At 42.9% G+C, this 25,934-nt stretch overlaps 2 protein-coding genes across 4 annotated transcripts in view; one reads left to right on the top strand and one right to left on the bottom strand.

Moving 5' to 3' along the window:
* The window catches only part of EGFR (epidermal growth factor receptor), a 155,932-nt gene extending 132,222 nt beyond the window's left edge, over window positions 1-23,710 (bottom strand). For 2 of the 3 annotated variants that reach the window (XM_085051537.1, XM_085051538.1), the window contains exon 1: window positions 23,265-23,401. In XM_085051537.1, coding sequence (XP_084907663.1) covers window positions 23,265-23,370 — 106 coding nt within the window. In that variant the 5' untranslated portion in view covers window positions 23,371-23,401. Of the gene's footprint in view, window positions 1-23,264; window positions 23,402-23,617 lie in introns of those variants that run through there. The other variant, XM_085051539.1, reaches the window with a different exon arrangement.
* Window positions 23,369-25,270, top strand: LOC146441356 (uncharacterized). Its single transcript, XM_085051540.1, has 3 exons — window positions 23,369-23,921; window positions 24,640-24,684; window positions 25,094-25,270. The coding sequence occupies exons 1-3, from the start codon at window positions 23,369-23,371 to the stop codon at window positions 25,159-25,161; spliced, it is 666 nt and encodes a 221-aa protein (XP_084907666.1). The 3' UTR covers window positions 25,162-25,270.
* The last annotated feature ends 664 nt before the right edge of the window (window positions 25,271-25,934 follow it).

Here is a 25,934-nt window from a genome sequence, read left to right as displayed (position 1 = left end):
GAGTATCTAAAGCTGTCAGTCTCAGAAGTACTAGTACTGGAATAGCTCCCCTTGTCAGGAAATATCTGATACCAAGTTAGACTAAGGCTGCCTGATAAAAACCCCACAGGTAATGTTTTTAAAGAATCAGGGTTTCTGCACAGCAGATGTGTGAAAATAATAATTGACATATATTTCCATGGATACATGTAAGTAAATACTAGCAGAAATGCACCACCAACCACACCTCTGTGGACACTAGGGGTTGGTTTGCCCCCAGGACTTAGGACTTTTCCTTACAATTTAGTATTTGCATTTGTCAAAAAGAAACTGCCAAAGTGAATAGCTTGAACTGTTTTCACTTGCTGATACAAACTGTTACGCAAACAAAAGAGAACAACTAGTCAGAACCTATGAACGCTCAGTGAAGTGCTTAACTTTTGAGAAAGAAAACTTTACAGGGGGAAGAAAAATGGTTTCTTCTCTTTTTCCTGAAACAGCAAAATTTTCTGCTCTTTTTACTGACATTCTGGGCACTGCTTACTTAAAGCTTCCAAAATTAAATTAAACCACTGCATTGGCTTTATCCAGTGAAGTAAGTGATCATAGATGCTACAAGCAAAAAACTTCTAGAGTGCAAGGAGGTGGCTTGCCTAGTCATCTCTGCTGAATGCCCTGAAACTCCTCTTTAAAAACATTAGTGCTGGATTTTGATTCAGTATTTGAAGTTATTCTTTTCCTTTCCCTAGTCAATTCTTCATGTCAAGTTAGTTATAGCAGGCTGGGATCTGATGGGGCAAGGGGCAAACCCCTGTCCTTTACTTTTGTCCCTGGGAAGTGCATGCTATTCCCATGCAGGAGATAAACTGTGGTCCTAAAACGGATGTGCAGCCTGGATTTAGACAGTTGATAATGAGTCATTAAACGTAACACACAGCAAAACATAGAGGCCATGTGGATCCAAACCACTGTGTGCATGTAAGACAAATGCTTTCTCGGGCAAATACAGAAATGCACGCTCTTCCCTGCTGTGGCAGACAGGGAATTCTCCAGGCAGGCGTAGATCCATACCGTACTGTAAATTATGGCCTGCTATAAATGAAAAATGCTGATTTGGGGATTGTTCACTTTGTTATAATTTTCCAAGAGTAATATCCTGCAGGGAACAGCCAAGTTAATACAATGTTTCCACTCAAAAATTGGCAGTACGAGCACAGCCGATGGGGTGTATTTAATGAGAGTTTGCCTGCTGATAAAATGTTATTGCAGAACGTGCAGGCTAAGGAGAGCCTCATATTTTCCATCCTGGATGAAATCTTAGCCTAGAAAAACCCAGTAACCAGCAATAGTTCTCTGGACTTGTAATACAAGGTATGGCTTGACTCTGTTTTAGACATATTCTGTAATTCATAAGATCCTTCAGCCATCAGAAATGTACAGATGCCCTTTTGTCTGGTTTATTCTCAAAGGGAGAGGCTTGGGATCTGCCATAGATGCAACTCATACTCATTATTTTCACACTTGGCTCTGATGCGTCACACAAGGTTCATCTGCTCCATCTGAACCTGAGTGTAACTTATGGAGCTAATCACCTCCAAGCTAATCACCTGAACCTACTCAGTATTTTCTCCAAACTTCCTATTTTTGGCACAGTGAGTGAGTAATTTGCAGTAAAATGTGAAACTACAGTAATGTACAAAACAAAAGCTGGGATTGAGCAACTGAACTGAAAAAAATCCAAAGTGTCAAAAAGCCCCCGCTGCTCTGTTGTGAGCATGGCACGAAGGTAACAGATGTGTGCAGCCCTGAAATCCTCCTCTCTGCTCCTCTCCCTGCCCTATGCCTACAGCGCTCAGCACTCCTTTTGCATCCATCAGCTTACATAAAGCTCACAAGCTGCTGAAGTCTGAAACTCATGGAAACATAACACGGGAAAAACTCCATTTCACGCTACATCTCCATGATCAGCATCATGCACAGATGAAGTTTCAACTTCTGCATCCGTTGCCAGATGACAGATCAGTGCGTGAACACCGAGGGCTGGAAGGAAGAAGCCAAGTATCACAAGATCCCCTTGGGCTGGGCACGGGAGGTTGCACAAATGCCCACCAACAAATGTTACAAGTCTCCCCCAGGGAGCTTGAGAGCTGAACGTGATGCAAATTGTATGGAGTAACAGTTTTGCCCTAATTTGTACAATATCATTTTGCAGCATAACTGTTTTACATCCAGTATTGTGCAGAGCAGGAAAGAAACCCCCAAACACTGCCTTGAGATCACAGGCCAAGTGTTTGCTAGAAGCTACTAACAAACATGTGCGTGTGTGTCAGCATGTGCGTGTAACTCCACGGCTCTTTTCTCCACCCCCGTACACAGCACGGGGAATCTGCTAATGCTTAAATGGTGGGGAAGGTCAAAGATTTATTGTGGGAAAGCCAACAGTAATTTTGCTGCCTCTCTAGAATACTGCAAACAGCCAAATCACACGGCTTAAGTAGACAAATAAAAGTTACACTTTAATTTCAGACTTTTAAAGAAATTCTAGGTTTACTGGTCATAGAATCCACCACCCAAGACTAGAGACCCACTGCACATTTCCATAAACAGAGGGAAGCAAGTTATTCCTTCATAAGCAGAGCTCCTTCTACATGACGTGACAACAGCATTTTCAAAGGCAGAACTGGGATATCAGAAACCTCCTTGCTCACAGGCCTGCCAAAAGCCCAGAATCCTTGCCTTTGGCAAGGATTTCTTCAACTTTCCCTGTGCTCCTCCATAAGAAGAGGCATGCAAACAACTGGCAAGAGGCAAAAAGATCTCCTGGAAACACAGTGGGAAGCACTGTGCTCGATCTGGAAGCAGGATTTCCCTTAACACCACAAGGGATTCACCAAGAGAGGTTTGCTCTGTCCCCAGGTGCCCACCTGCCCCTGGTTACACATACATAGCTTTGGGGAACACTATGTGCTGCAGCTGTGAAGTGTCCCAAAGAGTAGATATAACCAAAGGCTTACTCAATCTCTGGTCTGCAGGGTGGCATTTTGGAAGATGTTGTCTGACCCCCCAGGCTGATCCCAGGCTCAGTCTTCATTTTTGGGAATACATTTTCCCATGGAAGAAAGCTGCTAGCAGGAAAGACCCTCTGTGTGCTCAGAAGAAGCTGCATATTGCAACACCCTGGTTTGGCAGAGGAGGCTGCAGTGTCCCTGCAGCTGTCCTGGGTAGCAGCCAGGGGCTCTCACTGAAGGTGCTTCATCCTGCGTCCAAGTCTTTTATGAGTCCCAGACTTGCACAAGAGGACTGATGCCAAGTTCAGTATGTTCTTGGTTTTACCAGCTGCCTTTTTAAATTAAATTTATCCAATTCATAATGTGATGAGAAACTATGAATAACAAAGTGCAAAAGGTTCACTTGATTTTGTTCAGGTTCCTTGATGTTTAGCTGGGGATGTTCACTCGACAACCCAAGGCTTCAGTCAGTGCCAGTCGGTGATGCAGACTTTTCTCTGGCAGGAGAAGGAGGCTAAAAGCATTAAAGTGCCAATCCCATGTAAAAAGCATGGAGCATCTAGCCTGTTCTATGTTAAACTGCTGCTAAGTGCCATAAAAAGTGAGCATCTCTATGTACTTCATCCCAAAGCTTCCAGCAATTTGTTCCATTACCAAACCTCAAACCATTTACTCTTTCAATCCATTGCATTTTAGACAATCTGTGCACTGCTTTTTCGTTCATCACAGATACTCAGCAAGCAGGTACTCTGTAATTTCTGCTCTCTCCACCTTTAAGCACACTGGATAAACATGGGGATGTTTGTCCAGTGTGCTTAAAGGTGGAGAGAGCAGAACATGGGGATGTTCTTTAAGCACACTTAGGGACAGGGCCTCCCCAGCTTTACTTCTCAGACCTCACCACAAGTAGACTTACTGGTGTCTGGGCTCACCAGTGAAAATTTTCATTGCCATGTAGGACCCCAGGCCTGAGGGATCTTCCTTTGCATCATATAAATCCTCTCATCCAATTGGCACTTTCTCGCCACAATGATCACAAAAGCATATTAACAAACGTTCACCAAATTTGAGAAGAAATCCTGAGGATGCTACAGGAACCAGCTAGATTTGGATGGCATGGGCCCTGTCCAAACAGTTTGATCTTAACCAGTGTGGGTAATGGAGCAAACAAACCAGGCCAGTTGAAATGTTTTGTAAAAATCATTGAAAAGAAAAAAAATTCAATTGCCCGTCTCACACAGTACCATCAATACATGACAGAAAGCAAGCACTTGGTTTCAAAGGGGTCATTAAGCCTTAAACTATTCACTTAACACAAACGCCACTAGCAATACTGGTCAAGTAAATGTTTGTGCATGATTACACTTCAGATTTAAATGTGAAGCTGTTGTACACAACAGGATCTGTGGAGAGTTGTTTCTCTTTCTAATGGATTTAAATTGCCAATAAAATGGGGCCCAGGACAAAGACACAAAACAAGCTTGAAGAGCAAACATGCATTTTCAAAAACACTATGAAGTTATCAAGGGCATTGTGCATCACCTGTCCAATGCACATACTTTAAAAGAAAATATTAAATTAAAAATAAATAAAAATTGTGGGGAAGGAGCACCTTTTGAATCAGATCATAGAATGGACAGCCATCACACAGCACTCTTCTCCACTCTTCCTGCTTTTCCTTCCTATGAAGCTTTGTCCAGAAGCACAAATAAGCCGTGAGAATCCTCAGCCAATACAAAACTTCTGGTAAGGGCAACAGGCAAGTGGTTGGGCAAAGGAATACACCTATCCCAGCTCAGGAGAAAATAAAGCAAACACAACATGACAAAGATTGGCGTCGGGTTCCTCGGCCAGGGAGAAGTGTCCACCCCTCTTCTTCACAGCTCAGTCTGGCCAGCTTGCAAGTATCCTTGTTATAGAGTAGCTAAGTGCAGAAGTTGTGCAGCACCTTTTGCAGGCTTCCCAGATACTGAAGAGCTACTTTTAGCTTATAAAGGCCTTTTGTCTTCAGAAATCATGTAGGATCTGCAAACAGCTATTGTCCTGAAATTTTGCCAATGGACCAAACTCTCTTTCAATGGAAATAAGCTATGCACTCCTTAGGCCTCCATATCAAATGCTTTAAAAAAGGAAAGTAAGAATGGAGATGTAAATATCCCACCTGTTATCCTGGCATGCTGCAGAAAGTAGTGTCACTAAAAAAATAAATTAAAAAAAATAAATAGAAAACACCCAGCCAAACAGCAACAACAACAAAAAAGCAAACACTCAAACCAGAACTCACTATGCCATGTAGGTGCCTCATAAATATCCTCCTTAAGTCTTTACCCACAGCTGAATTTGGATTGCAGCAAAAAACCTCATTTGTATTCAGACAAAGGATTGCTGCTAATGCTGCAGAAAAACACAGTGCAGATTAATTCTCAATATTAATGAAAGCAGAATATCCTAAAGCTGCGAACTAATAAATATACAGTCATGGCCAATGACAGTTTGTAGACAACATACAGTTCAAAGCTTTAGAAGTTTTTCTTTTTTCCCCCCTGTTTTGTTTTCTATGGGTCCACAACTTAGAAACCCCGACAGATTTTGCAAGAAAATGCCATGGAGAGATAAATTAATGGGATCTTAAAGAAGCAATTATGCAGTCCTCACTTAGAGAAGTTTTAACACAGTGAATCATGCCTAACCCAAACACAGCCTCCCAGCTTATCAAGGAGACTCAGACTCCTCCAGACGCCAAGCTGGGGCCAAAGAGCAAAGGGGCAGCTGTGCCAGCACGCCAAGGCTGTGAGCAGTGCCAGGAGCCATGGGGCAGGCAGAGCCTTCCCCCCCAACATCCCTGGACAGCAGCTCCCACATGGGCACCACCCACCCAGCAGCAGCCCCAGTGCAGCATTTGGCACTCGAGGGTGCCCACACACTCCTTGGAAACTCAGAGGCAATTAACAATGGGCACACTTCCCCAAATCAGTGGATTTTGTGGCTGTTTCCAAACATGCGCACACAAACACTTTTTAAAACCCCAGCACTTATAGGTTGCTGTGGCTTCATCCCCACTTTGTTTTACAGCTAAGAAAATGAAGTCTCTTTAGCATGCACACCTTGGATTGCAGCACATAATTCTTGATAACACACAATTACTTGGGGCTGGGGGTGGAGCAGGGCTTAGACCATATCAATTTATACAACAGTGCAGACAATTATAATACACCGATCCTGATTTTATAATCCTCTTTTGACTATCTCATGAGAAATCCATTATTCTGATCCCTACATAGTCAAGTCAAACCCACCCAAACAAAACCAAAACCAAAGCTCTCCCTAAAACCCAGAGCTTGCTAAGGATTTGACACTTGAATTCAGGTAATTTTAGCTCTTCCTTGGTGTATCTTTTTCTTGGTCATACTTCTTCCAGCACTTATTCTGAGACACTAAGCTGAAATCCCCTGCTTTATCTGCAACAGATTATTATTTCCATGCAAAAATCCTTACTGCAGTTACAGTGGTCTGAAATAAATACCCAAACCAACAACAAGTAATTGGAATACTGCTGCATAGGACTTCTCTACAATGAATCATAAAGGACAAACCTTTTTTTTTTTTTTAACCTTTACACCTGACAGCCCAGACTGGGAGAAAACCTGAAAGACTTGCATCCCTGCTTTTGAACATTGCTTTTCCTGGCTGTAGACCCAGGTCTGCTTTCAGACCTGAGCACAGTACCTCAGCATTTCAGCAGGGCTGCAGAAGATTTACCTAAGGGTAGAATGTGAACTCATGTTTTCATATATCAATGCTGCAGATACTTACATTGTCCCCTTTTCATACCTGTGGAAGTATTTGTTAGCCTTAGATAACAGCTGCCCATGCAGCCACCTGCTGCACAGGTAAATGTTTGCTATTCCTTCCCATAAATGAAAGTATGCTAACAAACTTGCCTGGCTTTCAGAAGCCTCTCGTGTTTAATTTAGTCCATAGCTAAAGCAAGTTCTCTCTCATTAACATATCATGTTGCATACAATCAGGAAACACAGCAAGGGAACACCTGCATTTTAAACTAGGAGTGCTAAGCATTATAAATAAACCTGGTGCAATGAAATATGGAGTCCACGAAATAACTTTCTAAACTTGACATCAGTCACTCACTTTCACTTTGTGCACAGGTTGTGAGTTATGGAGAAAATGCCACTTTCAGGTATCAACCCTACCTACCACCACACCGTTTAAGCAAGGCTCTGAACTTCATGTACTGAAATAATGCCACTGCCTTTAACTTTAAAATTCAAAACAGACTGTCCCCTCAATGTCTCTGTGAGCAGATGAACAAAAAAATTCCCTACCTGGTTAAACTACTTCGAATGGCGAACCCAGTTCCTCTGCCCCTGGGAGCTCCTTTCAAATAAACGGTCATCAGACTTCTAAGCTTTTCTGTCTTTGTCTCCAAAAGCATCTTTAACATGCATCTCAAGCATCTTGTTAAAAACCTGCTAGTACTGGAAAGCATTCCCAACATAACATTGAGTTTATCCTCAGAAGTGAGTGAATAATTAGGTATCAGGCAGACAGGCTGGATTTTTGAAGGTGGATGTGCATTTCTGAGATAAATCACTGACTGCTTTCAATTTTTGCTGTAGTACATTTAAAGCACTACATACAAATAAAATACACCATTAAAAGTTCTGCTTTTGACTACAAATTGACTTCTTTTTGTTGTCTCACACAAATTATCATACATGTTACGTATCAGAATACCTTCACTACAAACCCATTCATTTAATACAGTATTGGGAACATGCATGAAATATCCTCTATGCACTGGACTCCTCTAGAATATTTGTACCAGAACTAAATTGAGTTTCTGAAGAAACTTCTTGGGGACTCCCTCAATCAGATTCTTTTATCCTTTGGGCAGCACCACAAAGATGCTGTTTACAGTCTCAGGATACAGTCACTATTGCTGCCTTTACCTCAGTGAACTTCCAAGTCCTTTTGGCATCGGTTCAAACAAAACATACCGAGGCTGTAGGATGGTTATCAAGTATAAACCTGCTCCACCATCCTACAGTAACAGTAAAGATAGTTACCAAGAGAGAGAGTCTGTGAGGAAGATCAGAACAGGAATTACAGAGAAAGAATATCAGTTTAAGTGCTGCGGGTCATACTACAGCGAAGGTGTAAAAGGTAGAGGTTCAGAAATCATCCAAAAGTAATCTTTCAATGTTGGTGCCTACCTGACCCAGGCTAGGAAGGGAAAGCTGCCTTACAACCCAGCACGGCTTTCAAGCTAAACTAGTGAATTTTCAGAGGTATTTTAACAACAACCTATAGCTTTACCAGGGCTTGGGTTCAGCTCTAAACATCCAGCTACAGCAGGGTCTTCTTACACCACACTGTCTTAAAAGGAAAGCTCAAATGGGTTTAGACTACTAGGTTCAGACTAGCTTAAAACCTTTCCTAGTCTCTTCTACATCTGTTGCTTCTCCTAAAACAATTACATTTTATAGTGCAGAAACTTCTATAATGTACCACTCTAACGTTTAATAGACAACAAAGCATCTTTATATGCACACCCCTCAACACAGATTCCTTGCTATATAAAATACAGGTGATGCACAGATGTAATGTGAAACCCTGTCCAAAATTCAAAACTACCCATAAATCAAAACTTCTGATACTTCCAGTTACTCATGACTTCCCTTTCAATCATTTTCAGTGGCTCATTGTAGAGAAATGCCAAGCATCTGCCCTCACCAGTCACGCCCTATGAAAGTGTCACCACTGGAGCTTCTCAAAACCATCACTCCCTTTTGCAATGTAATTTTTATCATCTGTAAAACAGGACTCTTGAACCTGTACAAACTCTAGCCCTATACAGAACTCATCTGATTTGAAAGGGATTGCACACAGACTCGAAATAATGCATCTGTCAAAGAGCTTGCTGAATTAGATCTATTGCTATTTATTTCCATTAAGAACTTTTCTCAACTTCTGAACAAGTTCATGCTCTCCTTGCACTGTAGCATTCACTAAGTGTTAAGTTCCTGCTCTCACTTTAGCTACATGCACTTTAAAAATCTGTCTAATGTACTTTTATAAGCGCTACGTAAACGGGAGCTACTTCAGTGCCGGGTGGCATAGCAGTTGCTCTGGTAACACCATTTTTTCTTAAATGATAGAGCAAGAGTGCCAGAGGCCTCTATATACTACGAATTACAAATTAACATATATAGCCCTATAGAAAATAGTTCTCAGGAAGAGAGAGAGAGAGGTGTATGTTACACACATACATGCTTCTTTGCAAGAGCTCCCATGTAAAAATTTTTTCTTTAACACATCCAGTGTGTGAGTGAAATGTCACTTAACTCCATCAAGTTCACTTCAGTAAGTTTAAAGATGCCTCATTTTTGCTAAAGCATGAGACCACCACTTTGGCTGCCAGCAATCAATGCCTGAAGCCACAGTGCTTTACACAGCCTGAAGAATTCACCCATATTGATAACATCCAAGCATATATACAGAGACAATCTTTTAGGAAAAGAAAGTGTAAGGACAGTAATGAGAATATGTGCTTACTAGACTTACTTGCCTTACCCAGGCAAAAGACTCATTTCAGGTTATAACACTGATACCATACAATCTTGGGATGTGATTATCATCTTACCTTCTGTTTTGGGAGAATTACTTCTTGGCATAGTGTTCATATAAAACAGTGTGGTATCCTATATCAGTTTTTCCCTTTAAACTAGATGAGAAGAGTTTTCTTAGGCAAATAAAGTAATAAAAAACCTGAACCTGCAGTGGCAGGCAAAATATCCATAGACTTCAAAGGGATATGATGCCTACGGTTTGCTGGATTGAGCCTGAGAGAAAATGCATGTCCCTGCTGCAGTGTTACTGTAACGGAGAAGCAAGAGTTCCAGATATTCTTCTTTCTCCTCCAGTTCTCCATAATTTTTCCTTTTCTGTAAGCTTCCATGGATGTATCTACAGTGGTTTTTTTCCAAAGTTGCATGTTCTGAAGCTGGGAAGCCAAACCATTTTGAGGCCCTCCTTGAATCCCACTTTACCACCCACAATACATCAAACACATCAGGAAGGTGGAGATGGAGCAAGCAATTTTATCAACGGGCCATTCAAGATCATTAAATTAAGAATTGTATTTTTCTGGGGTAAAGCACTCCTGAAGCTGTATAGGTGGAGAGACGGGAGAATATATTCCCCCAAGATACATTCCTACCTCTACCATCACCTCCTGAAGAAAACAAAGCAAATCAATACGGACAAGCAGTAACTCTAGGAGGGACAGACCTTGTGTGTATTTAGCGCATTTCTGTTCCCCTCCTTCTCAGAGTATAAAAACGAATCTCCACTTACAGGCAGGTAAACCAGTTCCTCCTTTCCATCCCATGCTGCAGGGGTGGAAAGTCCACGTTCAACTCTTCGTTAAGCTTTGCGTATCAGTGCATCTGCACTGGATATGTTGAATATCACCAACAAAATATCAGAGCTGGAGCAATTCACTGCTTGATTAAACTAATGACATATTTTCCTGCTCTCCTCACTGCATTATCAGAGCAGTATTAACAGCTATGTTGCTTAATGCACTGTTAAATACCCTGTGCTATTTATTTTCTTGCAAAAGAGCTTCCTTCTCTTCCCACTTTGGATTAAAGCCCACTTTGCATCACACTGTGGCCAATAATTCACCTAACCAATCATGTGGAAGGGATGAGGGGGAAAAAAGGAAAGATAGGAAGGTGGTAGCTATGAAAACAGTTTGAAAGGGACCATACATTTGATACAGCTTGTAAGTTATAGACAAAATTCAAGTGCCTCTGCACTTCTCTTTTTAAACGGTGTATTAATGCTTATGAAAGTAATTAAGCCTTTTTAATGTTCACATTCTAATAATTGTAATGCCAAAAAAGCCACAGTCAAAACTAACAACAGAGTAGAAATATAGAAAATGTAAACAATTTTTTAATTTTCATACAAACCCTGCAGTGGTGTTGCCTATTCCTGCTGACGTAGTGAGCACTTGGCAGAGTAATGAAAAAGTGCCTGTCCTCTACACACAAGAACCTCTGATGAAAACCCACCTCAGCCCAAGGCAGGTAAGGGACTTCTGGGCAGCTACAGCAATTGTGGACCTCAGTCATTAATTTTTAGCTGACAGTATTACTTATTATTTATTATTAGAGTTATTACATCTTCAGAGTGAAAGTCTTATTTTATGAAATTACATAAACACGATTGATGGTAGCAATTTATTCCAGGAGCTGAGGACATTCACTGGCAATCTAACAATGGATGGAATTATTGTTGACAATTTTACAAAGGCTTTTATCAAAGTTTATGGGCTATTAAGCTCAACAGTGCGATTACCAGTATGATATCATCTCTCTCAGTAGTACAGTGTTGACCCACAACAATCCATTTTCTAATCCTCTCTATTATAATCAGTCTGTTTACTCAGAAGTCATATGTTTGCTATTTCTGAATGATCCGAGTCTTTGTATTTTAGTTCACAGATAGAATCCAACAGGTACCACACTAAACCAGGATAAAATAGCCCTTCTTTCAAATTCCCACAACCAATTCAGATTTTCTCTTCATAAGCTGAAATACGAAACACAGATGTTAGCTAAGCATACCTGTATTAAATTACATGATATAGGCAATACTATAAAAAAGACAGTATTTCTCTCCAGAACATCAAAGGATTCAGTTCTTGACCCAAGTTTGTCATTGACACCCGTCCCTGCCCTGTGCTGTCAAGAATTAATTTGGCTGGTAGTAACTAACAACCAGACAGAAAAGAAACAGAGAAGATGTTAATTAGCTATTTTTACTCTTAACTCACTGAATAAAGTGTGCTCATTGATGCAAACCAGACTGCTGCTGTTCAAATCAAGATGACCCTCATTTAGAAAAAGGGTCTGTTCTTCCTTTTTTGCATATGCTAAGTCTTTCAAGTGTCAGTGAGAATTATCCACGCATACTGATAGGAGCATCTTACACACTGCTGAACACAAACTTCCTTGGTGCTGGATTAGTTCATCTGCCATAGACAACTGTGATAAACTGATGCTGCCTAGGGGATCTCCCTCATTAAGGAGGGAAAGAGAGAACAAGAGCAGATCTGAAATAATAAAATCATTAACAAGAGCACCTTGCAGAGCTTATTAGCTAGGAAACAGATGGATAATACCATTGTTCAACACTTAATTACTTTTTGAAGACCAGACAGAAATAAGAGAGCATTTCAGTGGTCATCCTTTCAAATCCCAAACAGAAAGACAAATGTCAAACTGATCCATTAACTGGGCATGTACACTAACACAGATGTTTTAAGAAATAATGAGATCCTACCAGATAAGTGAAGATGCCCACGTTCTGACTTTACCTCCTACTGCAGACTTCCTCACTATGAGATGTCAAATTAGGAACTACAAATTACTTTACCATCTGCTGCAACTCAACTACTTATCCTCCTTTACAGATTGGTGGAATCCGAGCACCCAACATAAATTTTGCTTGTATGTTTTCCCTTCTGGATCTGCTGTGAAATACTTGTCCTTGATCCTACTCTCAAAGACTGCACTTTTGCCATTAATTTTGAGGTGATGATAATGGCATCCATATCTACCCAGATGTTACAAATATGACAATAAAGACAAAGTGTGGAGCTGATACCACCTTGCAAGCACTTCACTCAGTCTGCTGCACAGACAGCAGCTCAATTCTCACATTGACCTTCCTCTGCTACATGGGTGAAACTTCAAATGGAAGCCTGTGCTCTGTCCCCAGCATGCTCGGCTAGAAGGGCTTTTTTCATTAGTAAGCCAAACACCAAATGGTCCATTTGTACAGGCAATCAGTGCCCTGCTGGCCATTGTGTCTCACTAAGGACAGTCTCACCATTCTGATGCCAGTCAGAATTCAAACATGGAACCTGAGGTGGAAAAAACTCTTCCTGGGCATAGTTTATCTTCTGTTCACATTACCACAGGCATCCATTAGGAAAGTCCTGAATCAGTACCTGAGGGAGGGGAGATGTGACTGCTACTAGGTTTTCCTACAGCTTGGTTTTGAGGGAGTGACTTCTCTCCCTTAGTCTAGCTCTGAAAGCAAAGCTGTTACAAAGCAGCTTCCAGAGTCAGGATTTTGCCAACTAATACTTTGGCTTCCAAAAAAAATTGGTTTGTTTTGTTCTGGTTTAATCGGTTTTTCACTTGGGGTTTTCTGTTTGTTTTTAATGGGAAAGGAAAAAAAAAGGCATGTATTTGGTGCTGAACTAGTCTGAAGAGCAGTAAAACAAACTGAATCCTGTTTAAGAAGCAAGAATGTCAAAATTCCATTCATGAGAAATAGATTGCAATAAAAACGGAGGAGAAAAACCACCCCACTCCCGTAACAGCTTTTGACTAAAGGCTCTTACTATTCAGCAGTTTCCAAAACATCATGCCAACCAGTCACTCAGAGGATCCTCTTGAGGTATCCACTTGAGGATACCTCCCCCACATTTTTGTGGGGGAAGGCTTCCTTGTCTTCATGTGCCCAGTAGATGATCTGTGAGCCTTCAGATTTAACACATGAGATGCAAGACTGTCAAACATTAGTCATATCTCCTCATATCACAGCTGTCCCTTCCCAATGATTAAAGGAAATGAAAAAGGTTTTATTTTTTTCCCCAGCTTCTAAAGTTTGTGCAAAGTTCACCACCAATACCTTCAGGTAGGAGAACCGTAACTTTCAGAAGAAACAGAGCAAATTGGTACTTTTATCTGGCCCTGAAGATCTGGTATTTTCATTATTTTGAAAAGCTGTTTTATCAAATGGGTATCCCTTGTGTCTAATGCACGTTTCATGCTTTTTTAACTGAAAAAGTTGGAAAGAAATATGACAGCAAAATTTTCTCCTGAATAGAGCAGATGATCACTTGGCCAGTAGGCCCCAAATTTTACAAATTCTTCATATCCCCAGAGCCTACCTTTAACCAGAGCTACTTACTGCCTTTAATAGCCCAGGGTGTATTTTCCTAAATTAACACTGCTTTGTACATGGTACAAGCAGGTATGACAGAGTAGTAAAGTGACCACATATTTTTTAAAAAATGCTATTTTCACAACACCAAAACCACCTGGGATTTTTGTACTTGATAATACAGCTACTTAAAATTAAGACAAACTACAAAATAGCATCAGGAAACAAAGGCCAAGACAATCTTTTCTTCCTTGTCTTCTACACTGAATTGCAATATTCTCATTCCAAGTCCAAATCCAACAGCAGACGTTGCAGGTGACCCATGAAACAAATCCCCTTGGAAACACCAGGGACAGCACGTAATCCATGAACACATCTGAGAAAAGCAGTTTTCTGCACCTCTAGTTATGCACATCCATGGGAGTTGATGGTCACGTAAGACATGAAGGAAAGCTAAGACTGCAGCAGTCATAAATGTTTGGGAAGCACCTGCTTGAGAATTCCCCACTACAATTAAAGAAAATGGAAGTGCATTTGGCCAGGTCACTTCTTTTTCCTGTTAAGCATCTGTTTGCAGAAAATTAATAAGAAAACATAAGTGTAGAAGATACAGCACAATGCCACCTGTGCAAAACAAATGTGCAGCTCATTTTAATGTAAGCTCTGGTTAAGTGGCTTGTGTTGAAATGCTACCTAGCATTCCAAGTGTAAACCAGCTTAATCATATCTATTGAAAACCACATAATAAATAACATGAAATATGCAGCATGCCACCCTAATTGCAGAGGTTGTCTCACTTACTAGAAGTCATTTATTTATTCAAATGACTTGAGCTACGTGATTCGATCTGAATCATGGGAACTAGTTACTGATTTGTGCAAACAGCCTCTTACTTCTTTGCTAAAGGCATTGTTGAAATAACTGACCCAACTGCTAAAACAAGCTTCTTCCTTGAACCCTGCCTCCTTCTTTAGTCTTACCCCCTGAGTGGACTTCAGAAAACATCAGTGTTCTACAAAAACACTGTGAACTTAATTTAAAAAAAAATTAATTCCAATGTACTGAATTAATTAATGCAATGGAAAAAATGGTATTTTCAAGATCACATAATTGTTTAGTAATAGGGAACTGCACATGCAGCCATAACTTCACTTTGCAGAATAGATGTACACAGCTCCCAAGAAGACACATCCACTGCCTCAGAGGCAAATCAAACTCAACTTTCAGAATTGCACATTATGTCTCAGATCTTACTGGGGGGAGGGGAAGTGAATACATATCCTCAAACAGAAGGAGCTATAATAATTTTTTTTGTTGGTTTCAGGATTTTTTTTTAATTAGGCCTTGCAAATGTGAAAATTGCCAACATAACTGCGCTGCAGCTACACAGAAAGCATAATTTAGGAAACAATTCAGACCTTACATCTGTTTACACCCAGCCTTGATTTGCAGCTACTGTCTCACACTGCTGTTATTTCAGGAGGTGCCGGGGCTTCCCCGGGGCAGCAGAGCAAGGGGCCTGGCATGCTGAGCCCTACCACAGGCAGGGAATGAGCACGCCTCAGTCACTAGGAGCCTAGCCAGATGCATGCCACCACAGGTCACCTCATCCCAGGCTCCAGCCAGCCTCTGTCTAGGGACATGTATCCAGGGAAGGACACAGAGAAGGGGCTTCAGGAAAGAGGAGGAATGATGCACTGTATAAGACATTTTTTCAAAGCTTGCCAATAAGCCCCAAGTAGGATGTTGGTTACCTTCAACTCCAGGCAGTGTTTATCATCAGCTTGGGCATGGGGTGAGAGGCCAAAGTACTAGCAGGCAACTTCATCAACGGCCAGATGTGTTGCCTCAGGCAAGCATTCAAAGTCTCTGTGGCTTCGATCCCTTGACTTATGATAGGTAAAACAATACTTTTCCCTATCTAGGAAAAGTGCCATGCAAGCTCGCAGTGCCCAGTGCCAAGAGTAGATGATTTCCAGAGCTTTCCTAGTTATCTTCATATCTACTGCAGAATCTGGTGATGGGAAGGCAGGGATTATGCTACCGTGCTCTGACTACCAAACATACAAACCCCGTTCCCACAAAGTGATAATTTTCTTCCTATTAAAGCCAGACTTAAAATACTACTATACTGTCATCAAGACAGCTGGTTTATATCCTCTTCTCCTTCCTTCCACCTCTTCCCTAGAAAACATCCTGTCTGACACAGTTCCTGCCAAGGCATCCAACCTCACAGGTCTCTGCACCCAGGAAGGATCCATATCCCCCAAGAGAGTGATTCTGGCAGAATTGCCTTTGCTGGTCCTGAATATTTTCAGTTTTTCAGTTTGGGATGGAGGAGGCTGACAAATCCCCCACTTTTCCAGGGAGCTGGAGGGTATTTGCATGGAGGCTACCCACCCTTCACATGGCACCTTTGCAAGCTAAGGCAACCACAGAGAGGTAACTGCTAGACATGAAGGCTTTTAACCCTCACAGAAGTATTGCTGGCCCTTGGGGCATTGCTACTGCTCAGCAGCATCACCCTGCCTGCCCAGAGCCCCAGCCGCCTGCTCCTGCACCTCCAGCAAGGAGCCTGCAAGTCTCGGGCTCCTCCTCCAGAGCTCAGCAAGGTACAGTGAAGGCACCAAACGTGGAGGTCAGGGAGGTAATGGATACCAAGCGTCTTTCAATTTAAACATATTTATTTATTTCTATTTCATTATTTTTCCTATTGCATTATTTCAATTGATGAAAACAGAAAAAAAAGTGATGACAAGCATTTTGGACTTTATCTCAATGTTCATAGAGATCGGAGCAGAACTATTCAAGTGTATATAAATGACAGTTTACCCCACTCCTGAAACCTTAAATTTTTGAGCCAAGCTCAGCAAACGTACCTTGGCCAAAAAAACTAAGTGGGAGGGAGGCATAAGAAAATCAAGTGGTATTCTGGTATTTTCAAAATAAACCTGCAAATTTTCATTTCAAACAACATTTCATTTTGCTTCTTACATAACTTGAAAAGAGGTGTTCTCAGGTCAAATTTGATCTTCCAGATTATATTAAAACAGGGCTTTTTTTCTTGGTGGTTTGTTGCTGGGTTGTTTTTTTGGGTTTTTTTTTCTCTTCACTTCACTAAAACCACCCCTGACATATTTGTTTCAGTATGATTGGAAGTTATTCTTTTCTTCTAGGTTTTTTTTTTTTTACTCTTCAACCACTGAAACAAACAAAAGCCACCCGTGATTCAATGCACTCTGCTAGTAGAACATGCATGTGAACACGTAGATGTTTACTTTCATGTACGCAGATGTGCTGGGCAGAAGAAGGCACTCTGGCAGAAGGAGAATCCCTGCATCTGCCCTGCACGGATCTGTCAACAGGCAAAAAAACTTTGCATTGAAGCTTCAAAATGAAAGCTCACACATCCTTATGGGATACATAAATCCAGCATTTCTCCCTCCTAATTATGCCTTCTGTTCTGTTCTTCAAAAAATAATTTTAAACCAGTGTGGCATGGTAGCACTTGTTAGCTCAGTGGCCAGCCCACATGGGTGCATCGTTTCACTCTGTTCATCAGAAAGATTTCCTGTTTAAACACACAATCTTACAGGTAGGTTTCTCACATTTCTTCATTTGAGCAACCCTCAATATCATTAAGCATAGAGAGCACAAGACTCACACCTACACATTCTCCCTATGAGACAAACTACAAAGTCATGTTGCAGTTCCTAATAAATTACCCTCTTGCTACAGCAGAAATAGACATTTATTGTGGTCCAAATTCTTTGCACAGAGGAATACATATTTTTTTCCACATTCCCTTTAAGAATGACTTCTTCTGCACATACTAATGCAAAATGTTTTGTAACTATTTCTGAAACACAAAAAGAAATACACTATTACTCAACACTGTTAGGTCAGCATAATTCGGCCATCAAAAGGAAGCCTTACAATTCTCTTTGCCATAGTTGGAAGTCAAAAAGTAACATAACCAGAATGGACTGAAACACCACCATTAGGTCTCATACTGTACCTACTAACAGTGTTCCTGGAAGACGGGGCACAGGACAAGGTCAAATCCATATGTACTTAACAAGATCAGTGTGTACTGTATTAAGCTAAACAAGGACTGTCAAAGTCCACACAAAACATCAAGCAGTGGATTTCCACATTGTGTACCATTAATCCCTGGAAAAACATAGTTCACCTGAACACTTTCTACCAACACCTACACAATGCTGATAAACCCCTAGTGTGGGCTCGCCATGTCCTCATGCATTTCATGAGCTCCCTAAAGCCAAAAGATATGAACAGCAATGGTCCTCAGGAATGGACGATTTCTGAGGAATCACATCCAACACAGCTCTTATACCACCCTCATCACCAGAGGCATGTGGCATTGCATGCCTTGCTTGAAGGGTGCATCCCAGTGGTGAGGGCCCCCTCGTCATTATCCCTGCTCCCCTGCCACAGAACTCAGCATCCCACGGCTCCTGGCCATGGCCCCTGTCACAGGGGCTGGGTGAAGCACTGCTCAGGACCGAGGGAGGCAACTGGGTTGCAGCAAGATGTGCTGCTCAACCCAACCTTGAGGCGAGTGCAAGACAGGCGACTGTCCCTGTCGCTGCATAAACTGCTGCTTTAGTGTTCATTGCAGGTTACACACCTCCTACAACTGCCACAAAGCAAATGCAGGAATCAAAAAGTGAGAATGAGCCTTCCGCTGAGAAGCAAATAAAAGCTCTGCTGCATTTCCTAGTAACTTTCTCTTTCTGATAAAACTAGCAATTTCCCAGCCAAGTTGAATGTGATTCCTGTGCCAGATGTGCCCTGACGGACAGAAGTTCATTTTCTGCTAGTAGATGCTCATGGAGAGCAGTACAACAGAATGGGGGTTTGAGAAATTATAAACGCAATTAGAAGATGCCCAATGCAATTCACACATTTCCAAAATGACAATTATTCTATCTAGCAAGTAATCTTTTTACAGAATTAGACTTCACCCTCGTTTTGACTAGTCTAGATTTGTAAAGGTTTGTTAGCCAGGTCACCCCATGAAGCATTCCTAATATAGACCAGCCAGAAGATGCTTTTGGGAGTACAGCCAGTTCTAGCTCCCTCAAATAAAGTTCTACAAGTTAAATTTGTGTTACACAAACCCTTTTGCAACAGAGATCCAAATCTAACATGACATTTAACACAAGTTCTTGTACCCATAAATGCTGGTGCTTATATCATGCTGACACCAATTTTGAGTACCAGTTCTTTCTGAGATAATCCACTCATATACACAGTGTGACTGTACTCTCTGATGCACACACACTACTGAAACCTGTACTAGAGCAGGAGCTTGTAGCAACATCAACTTTCTATGCAGAACCATTCCATGAAGGTACTGTCATCCTCCCTAAAATGAAGTAAACCTTCCACTAGGCTTGTTTCTGAAGAGCTATTAAGCAAAGGCAGTTTGTGCTCAAGGAAGATAAGGACACCTTCTGAAAGAACAGGTTTGGCTAGTCAGCTATCTTGCTGCTAAAGCTAGCATATCCCAGTGATTTCAGTGATACATGGATACCTAAATGCAAAAGTCAGCCCTGAGGACCATAATGGCATTGTGCGACACTCCCCAAAAGTCTCTCTTTATAAATTAACAAATAAATTACAACGGACTACTCTGATTGTAAAGTCTCCAGGGCATTGATCTTGATTTCCTATTTATCTGCAAACCTCTTAATATACTCTTGATGCAAGAAATAGTGCATTTGTATTTACTATCATTTCAGCATCTAGTTTGCTCATCACACACATGCACTTTGCTCTTGTAAAATTTTTCACATAGTCACTCTATTTTGCAGGTTGCCTGAATTCAGGAGATGACTGCTAGCATTTTATCTTCTCTTAATGATGGGATCTGGGTTTCGTTCTTAATCATTCACACACTGAGGTACTGAAGTAAAAGCAGCTCTACATTTACTATTTATTTATTTCTATTATCTCACCAAAGTGGGCCATATCAGTACCTAAGTTGCCATTTCTCTAACTTGTATTTACCATCAAGACTGCACAGATTGATTTTAGCTTCCAAATCCAAAAAAGTTTGGTCATTTACCAAGGAGAATAAAAAATAATATATGGTTGCACAGACAAGACCTCACATAATAAATACCTACACAAACATATAAGCTCCTGTCCCCATAGAAAATTCCACTTGTGTCTGTGGTAATACAAATACAGGAATGAGAGAACAGTGTACCAGCTTTCCCAGGATTGTAACAGGAGTATGAGACATCCCTCAACTGGTACCAGGTAGAGAGAACACGATTCCTCAGCCAAGCTGTGGATGTGTGAGCAGCCCCCTGCTCCTGGGAGACCCCCATGCTCGCTCCCACAGCACGCACAGCTCACAGGCTTCTCCTGCCAGATCTCTGCTCCACAGAGCAGTGGCCAGGTTACACAGCAAAAGGCACTGGATGCTTGCATGTAACTGGATTAAACTCTGCACAATCCACAAAGACTAGTCTACTTGTACACATCTGCCACAATTAAGCACGGAATAATACTCAGTGCAGAAACTACAGGACAACGTAAAGGGCAGCAATACTCAGTATAAGTACACACACAGCCCACATGTAAACACTGCACAGGATATTAGACAAAGGATTTTCATTTCACATGAACACGAATACTCCGCTATCCTCAAAGAACTCAGTCCTTTGCATAAGACTCCAGGTACAGAAAGCTACCACAGTCCACTCCGGCAGCTCCCGAGCTGCCCAGCATGCCTGTGTGCACGCTGCCGACATGGAGCAGCACACTCCCATCCCACAACGGCTGCAGCTACAGATCAGAACTAGAGATATAAAACTAATATATAGCAACAGAAAGCTATTTGCTGAACTGCAGCACGGACGCCGAGCACTGGCACACAAAAAGGACATGGGTCAAAGGCATCCAGTGTAAGCGGCATGCCAGCTATCACCGGTATTTATCTTGGGTACCACCAAGCAGGCCACATTAGTGGAAATCCGGATTAGTTCCACTGTGGTTAATGTGGGTCAACATCAGAGCAGGTAGATAGACGCTGGAATTGATCACTGTGGTGAGTGTTCAATTTTGAGCCATGCTGTTTGGTTATGGAATATGCTCAATGATACTTTTTTTTGTACCTTAATGATCACAATGTTATAACTAAACCAATTTTCTCTCATCCACATTCAAGAAAACTAACTAAAATCTTAGGACAAAACACAATTGTATTTAAATTTCCATTCAAATATTAACTTGATCTGATTTTATAGGCTGATTTTGATGTTCACCTAAAAAAACCCATTTGCCCAGATGCTTTTTTTTTGAGACATTGTCTTTTGGTAATAGAGCAAACCAGGTTGAAATTTTAAAAAGTGTAATTCCACATGCAATTTGAACTTCTAAAAGTCCACAGAACTTGGTCTTAAAACTCAGAAGTGTTGCATATAATTATGACAGCACGTTAACTTTCACCATTTCTCTGAATTCTGATGCTAGGTCCTATCACTTGACTAAGGAGTCAGTCCCCAGAATACACTGATCCTCTCATACCTGTTGGACCTGTTGCTTCAAATTACATCTCTCAATTCTCAAATGCTGCTTCATTTTGTACCTCTGAGTAATTTTCTTGCTTATCTTCAAGTGTGGGGAAAAAATAATAAAATCCAATTGATTAATGCTTTCTGAAGAAATCCTTCTGCCTTCACCTCTACCACTGAGCCTACTGAGCCTCCAGCTCTTACTAGAGGAACAGTTACCTGCTGACACATCTCAAGAATAATCTCTATTGGATTTATCACATAGCTGTTGATTATTTAAAAAGCATCAAAAAACTGGCAACCTCCTACGTTTAAGACATACAGAATTAAACATTATAAACAAGGTATTTCTCCTCACTCTTTACATGCAGGGCATGTGCATCTGCGACTGCATCTCAAAAAACTTCTAACACAGGCAGAGCAGATGGAGGCACTTTACTTCTCATCAGCTTCAAAGGGTGAGGGAAAATAAATAAATAAAAAGAAAACCGGGAAAGAAAAACTGCCCATGTTACATCAACAGCAGGTATGAACTTGATTTCTGGAACAAGAGAACCTTTCCGCTTTTTAAAGGTTGTGCAACTAGTTCTTTTGGATGGGGTGTTCCTCACTTTCAGGGCGGCTTTACAGTCCACAGTCACGAAAGACTAACTCAGTTGCTCTAAGCCATGCAATCAGTCCTTTTAAAAAGCAATAGTTCTCCCGCTTTTTCTTTAAAAAGAATGAAAGGAAAAGAAGAAAAACCAAACCACTCAAATCTGCATTTTTCCTCTGGCTGGCAGATTTCCAAGATAAAGAGGACTGCTCTCCGGCTGGAACAGCAGCCGGGGCCTGCTCTCCAAACTCACAAAAGAGAACACCACACACAGAGAAAAAGCGACGGGTCTGACCGGCCAGAAACGTCTTGAAACCCTCTGAGACAGTTTCTCCAATAAAGAAGGGAAAGCCGAGCACCGGCGGCAGCCCCACGCCCCGGCCCCACAGGCAGCCCCGCCGCGCTGTTCCCACGCACCGCCGGGGCTGGCAGCGCCGGCAGGGTCCGGACGGGACGGCACGGGGGCTCCTTCGAGCCGGGTCGGGCACGAATAAATCGTTCCTTTCTGACAACTGGGGAACCAGAACACACATGAAGTTTCCCCTCTTTTCAGTCACCCCTCCCCAGGTGTGTACGCCTGAGTATTATTACTGTGGCTATCTTTGAACAGGACAAGCGGAGGTGTCCGGGTCACAGCGACGGCGGGTTACCGGAGCGGTGCTTGCTCGGGAACCCCGCGGCTTTTCCCGGCCGCCTCGGTGCAGGGGAGCCGGGAGCGGCTGTGCTGGGCTGGGGGAGCGCGCTCCGGGGAGCGACTGGGCAACGTGGGAAGAGGGGAAGAAGGAAAAAAGAAACACTAAAGAAGCACAACCAATGAGATGTGCCAAGGCTTATTCCCTTTTATTTCCTCCACCCCCACAAAAGAAAATAAGCCAAGAATCAGGAAGTCAGGGCTGCGTGATCGCTGCTATAGGTTTGGTTTTCTCCCCGTTTCTTCTCTCTCTCTGTTTTTGGGGTGGGATTTTTGGTTTGGTTTATTTTATTTTTTTTCTTAGGGAAATAAGTAGTTGGGACTTTCCCTCCGCCGCTCCCCAGGGAGGCTACAGCAGGCAGCCGCCCGCAGCCCCGGCTCCCTGGTCCCCCGGGACGCAGCCGGTGAAGGGCGACGGGATCCCGGCGCCCTGGCCCCCCGCGCCCCCCTACCTTTCTTTCCCTCCACGGCGAGGCAGAGAGCGAGGCGCCCCAGCAGCAGCACCAGGACAGCGGCGCCGCGGGGCCCGGCAGCAGCGAGGGGGCTGCGGCCGCCCATGCTGCGGGACCGCCGCTCCCTCGGCGGAGTGGGTCGGGGGTCGGACGGGACAGGCGCACGGATGATTCCGCGGTGCCGCTCCTGCTCTGCTCGTCTCCCGCGGCAGCGATCAGCTCCTCTCCGGCGCTCTGCCCTGCGCGGCTCCGAGCAGCATGCTGGAGAGCGGCCGTCGAGGTCTGCGCGCACACGTGCGTGCCCCGCTGCGGGCGGGCTGCTGCCTTCCTCCTCCTCCTCCTCCTCCCCCCACCTCTGCTCCTCCTGCTGCAGGCGGCGGCGGGTGCGCAGGGGCTTGCGGAGCGGCTGGAGCCGGCTGTGGGACGGGGTGCGCCCGGCTACGCTCTCCACTCGGTCGCGGAGCGCAGGGGCTCCCTCTGGGGACGCCAAGGAGGAGGAGGATGGGAGGGAGCAAGGAGGAGAGGGGAGGAGAAACCGGCAGCGCCTTCCCCGCCCAGGTGGAGAAGGGGCGGGCCCCCCACCTGTCCCGGAATACAGGATGATAGGAGGTGGGAGCGGGGATGAGATAGTTCAGCCGTCCCTCCTTGCTCGGAAGGGTGTGTGTCTGGGGCTTTTCTACTTCCCGGCAGTTTCTGCCCGGCAGCTGCCAAAGGCATGAGTATGCATTCGCGCCGCTGCTAGCAAGAAAGCGGCTTGGCTCTAACGCAGCTTCTGCCTTCCCGCGTGTCCCCGCCCGGGAGCGCGGGTGTCCCAGGGGGAGTTGCAGCAGAAGCGTTGTCCCGTCCCGTCCCGTTCCACAGGGAGAGCTGTCCCGTGGCAGCGCCAGGGAGAGGACTGCCGGCAAGGGAGAACTGAGGCGTTTTACTGGGGAGCAGCGAAGCCGCTCCGGAGGTTCAATCCACTCCCCAGGGGCACAGCTCCAGGGCTCCGGCCTCGTTTCTGCTGCCCAAAATCAGCAGAGCCCACTCGGCCTCAGCGAATAGTGCTGCTCTCGTCGTGTTCATTTTATTCCCAATACTTGTAATGCCAAGAGTCTGCGTGAAATGAAACCGCTCTGGTTTTATGCAGGTTTAGCACACGGATAACAGGGTGCGAATCTGATCGTACCGCTTCACTCCTCTGCTGCCAGCAGTGGGAAAATGCTCCTTACTCCGCGTAGCAAGTTACTTAATACACACAAAGTAACACAAGTGTTCCTGAGGTGCTCCGAGTCCATCCACAGACATTAAGCAAAAGAGTGCGTGTTCCTTTCTCCCAAGAAGAAAATCCAAGTTATTCACTCTTCATTAAAATATTCTTACGTTTTTTTAACAGGCTGTTTCTCTGGAAAGTGGGAGGAAGCAGTGTCTTGTCACTCAGGTATGTAAATAGGACACAGAAGTGCCACTTGTCTGGGCTGGGGTTTCTCCGAGTAAATCATGATTCAACACTCAAACTTGCTGAGCGCTGGTGGTAATTTCTTCATAAAGCTCGGGTGAAGACTCGGGTTACACAGTCTATAGGATATGAAGGCTTAAAACTGTTATGATTAAGTGGGAACTCCAGAACTAAAGTCAATAATGACATGAGGTTTGGGAAATTCCGTGCTAATTGCCTGTGTATCTCACAGGGCATTGGAACACAATGAATTGCAAAATATCCACTGAGTGTACCTTGACTTTCCTCTGTTATGCATATTACTCTGAGAGATACTTACCCCTCTCCTACCAGTCAACTTCCTCCCTAAAATCTTTCTTCTGATAGTTTAACTAGTTACTGTCCTCACTAGGCAAAGGAAACGACCATCGCATTTACTCATCCGAGAACAAAGCCCAGTGCCTGACCACATGCCTTTAACCATGTATCATCCCACACGCCTGTAATCATTTATTAAGCTGAATTGTGTTACAGGATGGCTTTCGTATGCTGTAGCTGACATTCTGGTTCAATTATATTTTGTAAATAATGTGAAAGATGTACTTTGAAGTAAACTCAGACATTAATAACTCATATTCTTGATTTCATGGCTGTAACTGAGGACAGAACCTGAGCTTACAATACAATATTAGTACAAATTTGCTTCAAAGATTCTCACACAGTGCAACTTCATAAACACTCTGCGTACATGGTTCATTTTCATTTATTTAGACAAATAGGAGGATCTTTAAAAGTGAAAGAAACCTAGAAAAAAGAGATCAGCATCTAGGGAGGGAATATTTGCAAAGCATCCTCAGCACACACTAATGATTATAGCTTGCATTATGATAAAGGAAATGTGATTAGGACAACCAAGAAATGAAGTTCAAATCAGTTTTGTATGTAAATACTAAATAAAAATGTGCCTCTAGACATGCACATTGGGTATCAAGCTACCACTGTAGAAGGAAATAGAGTTTTCAAAATCTTGAAGAAAGGTTTCAAAGTGACAAATGAAAACCAAACTGAACATAGGAAAAAAAAGAAAACATCTTTTGCATATTAATTCAGTGGAGAAACTGGTCCAAATCGTGTCCTGGCATGCTAAAGAACAAATACTTGCTTTGCAGAATTTTTGTGATTCTACCTGCTATACTGAGCAGGAACATATCATACATGTTTCACCCCTCCATCACGTACTGCTCTTACATAAA

The sequence above is a fragment of the Lichenostomus cassidix genome, chromosome 2 (genome assembly GCF_008360975.1).
Source record: "Lichenostomus cassidix isolate B80296 chromosome 2, HeHo_3.0, whole genome shotgun sequence".
NCBI lineage: Eukaryota > Metazoa > Chordata > Aves > Passeriformes > Meliphagidae > Lichenostomus > Lichenostomus cassidix.
The sequence above is the reverse complement of the archived record's forward strand: the minus strand, read 5'-3'. Positions and strand labels throughout refer to the sequence as shown.

Bases quoted from the DNA above. Each gene is read 5' to 3' on its own strand.
- LOC146441356 (XM_085051540.1), top strand. From the start codon at position 23,369: ATGCTGCGGGACCGCCGCTCCCTCGGCGGAGTGGGTCGGGGGTCGGAC. The intron at 23,922-24,639 runs GTGTGTGTCTGG...TTTTTTTAACAG, and splicing joins GTCCCTCCTTGCTCGGAAGG to GCTGTTTCTCTGGAAAGTGG. The intron at 24,685-25,093 runs GTATGTAAATAG...TGTCCTCACTAG, and splicing joins AGCAGTGTCTTGTCACTCAG to GCAAAGGAAACGACCATCGC.